The 10,272-nt window shown below is 40.0% G+C and overlaps 1 protein-coding gene across 1 annotated transcript in view; it reads left to right on the top strand.

Annotated features, from left to right (window-relative positions):
* CEP85L (centrosomal protein 85kDa-like) overlaps positions 1 to 10,272 on the top strand; it is a 194,738-nt gene that overhangs the window by 169,219 nt on the left and 15,247 nt on the right. The window contains exons 6-7 of the mRNA XM_009325684.1: positions 7,306 to 7,423; positions 9,502 to 9,678. Of these exons, the coding sequence (XP_009323959.1) occupies positions 7,306 to 7,423; positions 9,502 to 9,678 (295 nt within the window). The remainder of the gene's footprint in view (positions 1 to 7,305; positions 7,424 to 9,501; positions 9,679 to 10,272) is intronic.

A 10,272-nucleotide genomic window follows, 5' to 3' on the forward strand; every position in this document is an offset into this window, starting at 1 on the left:
TCAGTACTCTGCACATTTGGACTTGTGGTCCCAAGAGATCATGCCTTTAAAACAAAGGGATATAAAAATTAGTATCCAACTTCTTAAGCAACAAAACAAAGCAGCATACCTCCAACTGCGGTGTGGAATAAATATTGTATATATTTATAAATATTTGTAATATAGAAGGATCCGTATTATATTTTACTTTGCATCCCGATTCTGAGGAAATCTGCTCAGGCATTTTCACCTAAAGCAACTCTTTCTCATTAACTCATGACTTTTGAAGGTAAGCATTATTGTCATTTGATTTATTATGAAGTTACTAGTGTCCCTTCTGTGGTGGTGCAAGCTTTGTTCTGAAGTCCCTGAAGTGTTTGAAGATACTGGACCTGTATCTTGACTTGTAGTGTGGGACTTAGATTTACGCTAATTTAAGTCTCTGAAAAGTTGAGGGTAGGAAATGCTTCTCTGGCAGACATGGGTTTCTAAAGGCTCTTTCATGTTAGAGTAAGTGAGGGGTAAGATGGGTTTATGGAGAACAGATGAGTTGGTCCCAAGCTGAAGAAAATGTGGTTTATTTCCAGACGAATGCATATATGAGTGTCTGTGTAAGCACGTGTCCACAGTTCACTTGTCCTGTGTGAATAGGAGAAAATGATGTGAATGTCAGTTATGTTGTATTCATGATTTTGAGACATACAGAGAAGCAATTTGTATATTAAGCAGTTTATTATTAATGCTGGTCTCTGAAGACAGTCCAGGCTTGTGCATATTGAGCTGAGTGCTGTTCTCTGCTATCCCTCATCCTTTGTGCTGACTTGAGCTTTCAAAGGGGATTGTTTGAGCTAAAGGACAGAACTACAAATGAATCAAAATCGAGATCTGCCCCCCCCAATTGATACTTCACTCTTACGGCTGTAACTTTCTTTTTGCTCATTTAAATCGATCCAGTTAGCGTTGAGCGGCACCAGTAGTTTTCCTCTGGATTCTAGCCAGCTTTGTAACTAGAGTCACAGTCACCCAGGATGGGGGGAGCTTGGCTGCCATTTCATGGGGTGTAGCATGTTGTCTTCCCCATGTTTGGATGCAGAGAATAGTGGCACAAGGAATATGCACCACCAAAAGCAGCCCCTTACTGTCCGTGGGCAGAGAGACTGCAAATTTAGCAGACCCATAGTTGAAACGCACACGTGAAGCCTTTTTTGGTCATTCCCTAGCCTGCCTTTAAGTGGTTTCTGAGTCTGACCTTTAAATACAAATGTCCTAGTGAGGTGATGCTCTTATCACTGGGGCTGGTATTTGGCCTGCCTTTCTCCCTTCACTGATGTGCAGAAGGGCACTAACTCTCTTGATTGCACAGCAATGCCGGGGTGGGCCACAGCGGAGGTCCCTGTTCCAGCTGTGGCAGCTTGGCTGGGTGGTACCCACAGCGTGCCGTGGAGGGGAAGGAGAGCTGCAGCAGTGCTGCCTGGACTCTTGCCTGTCCTCCTCACCAGCTCTCCCTAGTCAGTCCCTCGCCTTCAGCGTCATCCCAGCTCCAGGGACCAGCCCCACAGTTTCACTCAGGGCCAGTATTGTTCATATTACCACAAGACTGTCCATGTTTCTCACCCCACAGCTCATTCAACCCCCAGTAACTTCTCACTCTGCTCTCTCCCTTCCAGCTCCATGAGGGCCAGGGGTTTCCAGGGAGCGTGAGGGGGTGGGCAGGGGGCCATGATCCTGTCAGGTGCTAAGAGCTGATGTGCAGGGCACAGGAGGGACACCGACAGCCTCTCTCCAAACAGACGGGGCAGCACAGCATTAGTGCATTTTCTTCCTGTCATCTGCATATACCAACTGAAAGTGAACTGCTTATTTACAGACCTGGCTTTAGACAAGCTAGAAACAGTTACTTGATGTTAGAGAAAAGAGAAAAGGATAGCTGGTGGGCTGTTTTGCTATTTGCAAGGGCTTAAAGAGTGTTTTTTCCTTAGGTGCATAATTGGTTGAAAGTATTCTGGGATTTACTTTTGTCCCCTATCCCCTTAGAATCAGAAAGATAAGTTTGAGCTGGATTTAGTGAACCACCCTTCTCGTACACTTAATGCTCGGAATTGACTCTCCCGAAACATAGTGGCATTCAGGATCAAGGGCTTTTGTTTTCTTCTACAGCAAAGGAGATTGGCAGAGACCTGTCAGAACCATGCTGGTGTATGTCACTTCATTGGTTTCAATCCTTTGAGTGTGGGCTTTTAGCTTCTTGATGATTGATGTGCTTCGGTTTGATTTAAATTATTGGGCTCAACACAGATGTTACTGTGTAGGAATGGAAGTATCTGTGGCTGGCAGGAAGTCAGATAAGGAGAACTACTCAAGCGCCATAAAAATAATTACAGAGAATCAGCATCTTAGTCAGGTAGCCTAGTCTCTAGTGCCAGCGGTTCGTGTAGAGGTAACAGTTGGTAATTCTGGGAAAGGTGAGAGTATGGTGTGGTCTGCCGTGACAGGTTTTTAACTTTTCCTTCCTTACAAAGTATCATTGATCTGCAGTAGTGAAACACAACTGAAGCCTTGAAATTTTGTTTACGAAAATAAAGAATGCTCGAAGAAATAGAAGAAAAGGGAACAAAAGATGTGTGTGTTTTACAAGACCTGGAAGTAAGCCAAAGTTATTACTTTGTGAAAATAGTAGGGTTTTCCGTAAATAATCTAGCTAGCATGTAAATAACTAATATGTGGGAATTGGGGCAAAAGAGCTGGTTATAGGGGGCTGTAGAGCACGTAGCCACCACCTGAGTCATGTATGTTGGATAACCTGGCACTTCAGCTGCGTTCCCTTGAAAAGAATGTAGCTGGGAGCAGCACAGGGAGGATTTGATCTCAGGATATTTATAAATTATGGCTGGAGGTTCAAAAAATGGGGTGAAAAGGCATAGTCCAGGATATCAGTGAAATTTTTAGAAGAAAAATAATAATGATAATAATGAAAATAAAACAAGCAGGTTGCTTCTGAGAAAAAAAAAAGCCTTAAAATCATTGTACCTGAAGAAAAATACAAGACATTGTCTTGAGTGCAGAACTCTTCTGCAGGTAACTGCAGTGGTCTTCTGTGTACCAGACAATCTTCTAGTTCAAAAGGAGTTTCAGTTCTCTTTCTGTCTGTTTGCTTCTGCACCGCCACCCCCCATTCTTGGAGACAGTATTATACCTTGAGGGATAGCTGGAAAGATTTGTGCCAGAAGTGTTTGTGAAAACAATGTTACTAGTGCCATGTTTGTATTAATCAATTGGATAGAAGAGTTAAAGTGTGTACGTCTTTTAATGACATTTTCTTCTGAAACATCAATTTAAATAAGGAACACTTTTTAAAATGTCCCTCAAAAAAGGATGTTTTTCATTCCTGCCTTTGACTTTTTTTTCTTAAAACAAATTTTTCTCACCTCTGAGTCCCGTTGGTTGATTGATGACTTTAGAGCATGGTATTGCCTCCTTTTCTCTTCTCCTTAAAAGGTCTGAGTGTAAGGGGTAGGGACGTGTCAAGACAGACACTTGAAGTGAAATATTTTCTCTTTGGACAAAGGAGCTGAATGAAACCATGTGAGAAGTCCCGTGACATTCATATAATATGCCAATAACTCTTACTTTGCCATCAACACAGAATTGTAACACTTAGTCATGGAAAAAAACCAGGGAATTTGTGGAGAGTAGTTTCCGTGGTACCTAGGTACAGCGTTTTCATTGAACCTGGTTGTGGGAGCTGTGGTCTGGTTTCTGTAAACGCGAGTCTCGAGGGTGGGCTCCTGTCAGGTTCCCCCCATGCCTTGAGCTCAGGCCACAGCCTGCGCCCACTCATACACAGATGGACTCTGGAATCACAAAAGGTTGAGGACCTCGATGTCTGGAGACTTCAGTCCTGTGTAAGACTGAGGGATTGGAAATTCCCGTGTTGAAAGTTACAGGAAAAGGAGAAGGTCTGAGTGATGCAGTGCAGCTGTGCAACTCTAGCATCTATGGCAAGAACATTAAAAAAGTGAATTTAATCCTTTTTTAACACATCTTAAACCCTTAGGGAGACTTGAGGGTGTTAGCAGCTGCTCAGAGAAAGGGAAGAGTGGAGGAGAGTTTGCCAACATTGGTCACAACAATTACAGAATTTCAGTCTGCTCTAGTCTGGCCCTCTGCAAACACGGAGGATACGCACGAGGTTATAAACATTATAGCTGATACAAGGCAAGAGTCATGTTGCTCCCTAGAAGGTAAAATCCTTCAGTTTCAGGATTATGTGTATCTGGTTTGGGCCTACCCACGGAATTTTGAAAGCACCTAAATGCTGAAGGTTGGGAGTTTGTTTTGTTGTTGTTGTTGGTTTGGGGGGTTTTTTGGTTGGGTGGTTTGTTTTTGTTTTTTTTTCTTAAAGCGCTGGGATGATTGATTGGTAATAGGGAGGCTTTTGGGGACAGTGTTCCTGCTGCACTATGGGAGCTGTGTTTGTGAGAGTGTTTGAACTTTTCTACACTCCCTTTAAATAAAGCTCACAGCCTGTGGTTATGCAGCGGATTAATAGTAACAGCTGTGGGCTAACAGAGGATTAAAACTGTCTTAGCATATGAGAACATCAGTGATAAAATGCATCTGGTATGAAGTCTCCGAAGACTTATAGGATTGTATGTAAATAGTAAATATGTTTCTATGGTGCTTATCTTCTCTTCTGCTTGTGACTGCTGGGCTGTTTTCAGAATTTTTGTTTCTGGGTGCCGTGAGGTTAATGATATTTTCAGAGAGGCGGTTATGCGAAGAAGTTGTGTGGGATCTGCATAGCCTTAAAACATTTGTACGGTGTGTTTTGTTGGCAAGGCTTTATAATGGTGGAGAGTTTCATGCTTTGCAGAGTGAAAAGCAGCAAGCTAGTTACACTCTGTGCTAGCGCAGCTCTGTTTCATCATGGATTAATTTGTCTCACTTTTTTTCCTGCAGGGATTTGGTAGGGTAGGGAAATAAAGGAAATATGGTAATGTCGTTCAAACTGCATTGGAAGTTCAAAAATATTTTAAAACATTTACTCCAGGCTGTAGTGTTTAGTTCAGGCTATTGAAATCCTGCCTGTGAAGGAAGGCACTGCTAAGATACAATCGCCCACAAACAGAAAATCACACAGTGCCTACAAGGGATAAGTGACAAATGGATAAATAATTTTAAAACACATGGGACAAAGATATTTTAATAGATCTGTCTAGTAAGTAATAAGGTGATAAAAAATGAAAAAATTACTTCTGTTCATAGATTAAGACAACTTATACTAAATGATTTTGATATTTGTGACCAAGCACGGACAGAAGTCATCAAGGCTTTATAGTTTCTCATATTATTATACAAGCTCTTGTGTTCATATAAGGTCTGTTACAAGTTAAGAGCATATTTTTTTACCTAATCTTCAAATCTGCTTCTTCCAAAATAAGTGTGAAGCTTTTTGTTTGTAGTGTCGTCGTACAGATGCCAACCAGAACTATACAAAGTCTTTCAGTGTTACATACTCCTTTTATATTTGTACAAGCTTGCTCCATCTAGATAGTGGAATGGAAGAGGGAAGCCTCAAAATCACCTGTGGTGATACAGAGTATTTTAAGACTTGCTATGGAGTCACATAAATACATTCAGTTGCTCTGGTTTTATGAATTGCATTGAGTGAGTTGTTCTAAGGTACGATCAAATTGCAACTTGTTTACACTGTTTTTCCATTCATTGCTATTCTTTATAGATATAAAAATAGGGAAACATAAAAAAGATGTTCCGTAGGCATGCATCATGTCTTCTGCAACATGTATAGCTTAAAAGTTTAACTTCTAATATATTCACTATTCTTGAAATATTAAATTTCTCTTGTAAACCAAATAATTGGGATACAGTTGGCTGATGACTAGCTAGGAGAACATATAAAATATTCCTTTTAATTCGGTTTTCACATCTTATTTTTCCTCTTAAAATTTGCAGTTGGCATCTTTCCAACTAACATCTTTTGTGTTAGTTTATAGATTGTATAATACATACTCGTGATAACATTTCCGAGATGCTCTTCCTAAACACAACCCCCCCCAAATTTAAAAAAAGCAAAGCAACTTTGATCTTTTTCTGTACTCTTAGAGAATGTGCTTTTCCAGTGTGTCCACAGGCAGGTATTCTCCCTTGAAGTTAACCTGTATTTGCCATTTATCTCCTCCTAAGACCAGGTTTAGTCATCTCAGTTCAGCACCACCGTTTCCAGAAAAGTCAATCATACTGCATGCTTAGAGGTGAAGCTTTGAGAAACAATTTCATGCTTGCATGCAAATATGTCCTAGTATAAAAAAGAAGGAAAAGGGAAATTAAAGGAGTGCACAAAATTGGTTTTAAGTTTATTGAGAAGGTTACTATGTGTGTTTCTGATCGGTGCTGACAACTCCATTCTGGAGTCAGTTACTGAGGTACCCATCGCTCCATAGAGAGTACAGCACACCTCACAGGGCTGTGATGTGGGCTGCGGCTGAGACCTGGCTTGTATTTGCCCTGCATTCATGCTAGTTCAAATGCAGTCATGATTTAAACAGTGATATAATTTGAGATATAATTAAATAGTGATATAATAGTGATACTGTTTCTGCTGTACACTGGCCAAGCGATTGGTGTAAGAGGTTAATTCTGGTTTAGTATGCAGTGCGGTATTTTACCCTAGGGGTTGGGAACATCTTATGTAAAGCAGTTGACTGAGAAAGTCTTAAGCGAAGCAAAAAGAAAGACCTTGCAGGGAAGCCATATTGACTATCTCATGTAATGACTTTTTCTTCTTAAGTTCTTTCTGCTCCCCTTGATTTAGAAGTCTCTTTAACCTGTGTCAAAAGTCAGCTCTGGCAAAGAGAGAGGGGCTGAGCAGAAGTTAAAGTAAAATGAAGGTGCAAGTTTTGTTTATTTTCATTCTGCTTTCTGTATACTTTTTCTTGCTTATACTTCTGGCCCTAGGAGCAAATGACAACAGAAGCCTCCCTCAACCCCCACAAAATTGATAGAGTTTTCAAATTGTATTTCTACAAAATTTGCTTATTATTGCCAGTTGAGCAACAGACCTTTTGGTTATGCTTAAGTGAAAGTTATATGGCAACTGTAGTTTAATAGCTCATATCCTGATGAGATTCCAGTTCTAGTGGTAACCTAGAGTAGTTGCAGTCTGCTTGCGGTGGGAAAAAGCCCACAGCAGATCCAGGACAGTCGAATAGCATTGTTACAGTATTCTTCAGTATAAGTCTTAAGATCTATGTCTTTTTAGTCTCTGTTCCATTCCTTTTCTTTTCAAATAAAATCTGTGTATTACAGGCAAAAGCAGCAAATTAACAATTTACATCAGAAGATAAGGGAGAATGAATTACGAGCTCAACACGCAAGACTGAGCCATCTTGTGAACTGCGAAGAACCTTACATGACTAATTTGCAGGTAGGATGGATATTTTTCTTTCAGCAAAGCTTTCAGTTGCCCAGTAACTGACACCTGAAAGCATGTTCACAATTTACTGCAGGCCAAAATGTAGAGCTTTTGTGATTATTGATGGTTGTGTAATTGTATAGTTCCAAATTGTATAGAGGAGAATATCCTCTAAGTGATGTAGTTTACCTAACGATTGCAGAAATCTAAGTTACGTTAACATTTTGTACATACTTGTTTTGAAATCTGATAAGAATGGGGTAAGAATGAGGGATTGTGACACTAAGAATAAGGGTTTAACAACGTGCATGTAGCACAGTTACACAGGGAGATACTAGGAGATAAAGTAGTTTGATAAGAGAGTATCTGAAAACAACTGATGGAAGGTTTTCTGAAGAGGAGAAGGAGGTGTTAATTAATCAGAATAACCACTCCCAAAGGAGTGGTTAAATTTTATCGATAGAATAGATGGAAGAGATGTGAGAAGGCAGACAGACTGGTGGAATACCTTTGCACGAGACACCTGAAAAGAATACGGATTAGTACTCCTAGGGAACACTTAGTCTGAAAGGGAATGTGTGGTGGTATTTTGGGCATACCTGTCCTAATTTTTATCTAACTAGCACAAATACCAGAAAGTGTAAGGATGAGGTAGCATAGGCTAACCATGAAATGCAGATCAGTTTGAGGACTGTGGCTGCTACCCTGTTTTAGCACACAAATTCCGTCTCCAGACCTTGGCATATCTAAAAGGCAATGTAGAAAGAGAATGTTAAAGGCAGATGTACAGAGAAATAGCTTTTCTGTCCCCCTTTTATTACCTTATCTTTTTCTGTCACAAGCACTGCACCAGGATCTCAGCTAGCGTACTTCAGCATGACATTAATCATGTCCTTGGAATAACATAGCTGTGTGTCAGATGAGAATCTGTGAGAATCTGGTTTGTGTGAGACAGGAGAGAAATTCAGGTGGAGCCTCAGTATGAAGTTAGGTATTCAGAAACTTTTTCAAACATCTAGGAATATGGCTTTTGGTGCTTCCAGAAGTTTTTATAAAATACTTTAAAATTCTGTCTAGATTAAGATTTTTGGGGCGGGGGGGGAAATTACTGCAGAAACTGAAATTTTAGTGTACATATCTTAGTATACCATAATACACTTCAAATAAAGCAGCAGATGCATTCATATTTAATAATTTAAAGAGTTTAAAAAGTTTATAATGTATTAGGATTTCTGTTTGATTTGTGTGCCTTCTGTAAGATTAACTTACAAATGCAAGTCTCCTTCAATGGAGGTTTTAATATCTTTTAATGCTTTGCTGTAGGAATGTTACTAGTTAAAAATACTGCCTGTATAATTTCTTTAAAAATACCAATTTATGGTATTAAAAGAATCTTGAAACTGAAAGCCTAATGGGATGCATCTCCTTTTTCATCCCATATGCAGCTGATTTCCATTTTGTGCTTGTCTGTCTGTGGGCAGTGGAGGTAGAAGAGTAATATTGAACTGCATGAAATGGAAAGGGAGGAGGGTTTTGGTACACAGGACAGAAGGTAGGAGGCCTGCCTTCTGATTGTGGCTGTAGTCTCAGGCTTGTCCCTGCACCATTCTGCACCTCAGGTGTGATAGCTCTAAGGTTTGACTAGTACTAATGTTCTGCTTTAGAAGGATCCTGAGACTGGAGCATCTCTTACTTTAATATATTCATAGCCATTTTATAGTGTTTTTCTTCCTAGGGGATGGTATGATAATGCAGTGGCAGTGATCTGTTTTGAAAACACTTCTTGTTTGGATTTTCAGGGGGTTCTTTTGGAAGAAAAGTCACACCTCTTCCATAAATCTGAGGAGGAAAGTGGCCCCACAATGTTCATTTGCATGTGTTGTGAATGTAAAGGTGTCCAGCTTCTTTACTTTTTTTGCTCCAGATTCCTGAAATACATTCTGTTACCATGTATTTTAATGTTTGAAAAATCAAACTCCACCCTTCCTGACAGTGGAAAAAAAATGCAGGACTGTTTTCTGCTGTGCTGCTCAAGTATACGGTGGTATGTGTGCATTCATTTGTATTATTATTTTATTTCTTTTTGTAAGCAACCACAGTATGAGAGCACACCACTGCAACCTCACGTTTCAGAAAGATCAACATCCCACCTTGAGGAGCTTGAGCGAAAGATTGCAGCAGCTGAGAATAAGGAATTACAACTCAGTGAATTTGTAAAACAAATCTCAAACAAATCTAGCGAGGAGAAAAAGAAGATGGAGGAGAAAGTAAGTCTTTCATGTTCCAAATTTCCTTCTGATACTGTTACAACAGCATATGTTGTGTTTGCTAGAAAGCAACTTAGTATGTGGGTTGCTGAGCTATTTTTGAAAGGTAGGTAAACTATCTGCGATAGAAAAATTAATAGTGATTGTAGGTGTTGGCAATGGATAAATCTGAAATCCTAAAAAGCGATACTAGATGAAATGGCAATCATGACGATGGTTTAACCAGGTACCAGTTAAACTTGCTTTGAAGAAAAGCTGCTCAGCTCTAAGAATTCATGTATCTTGAAGTGTTTATTACAGTAAATAAAGTATCATTTAAAAACATAGAAAGACTGTGAAAATGAAATCCCTATTTTTAGCATGGCTTGTAAATGTGGGCCCTCATGGTTTGAGATGCACTTACCAGCCTGTATGTGCCTACTCAGCAGGAGTGATTCTCTTGTAGCTTTGCTAGGATGTGCAGAGTAGACTTTAGTCTGAGACAAGGAAGGGGCTTAGATGGCTGTGTTCTTGGAACTGTCTAGACGAGGGGTTTCTCTGGAGGCTGAAGCAATACCCAGGGGTAGTTTTGAATGTCCTGACTGCCTTCTTTTA

Source organism: Pygoscelis adeliae, unplaced genomic scaffold (genome assembly GCF_000699105.1).
Source record: "Pygoscelis adeliae isolate BGI_AS28 unplaced genomic scaffold, ASM69910v1 Scaffold54, whole genome shotgun sequence".
Taxonomy (NCBI): Eukaryota; Metazoa; Chordata; class Aves; order Sphenisciformes; family Spheniscidae; genus Pygoscelis; species Pygoscelis adeliae.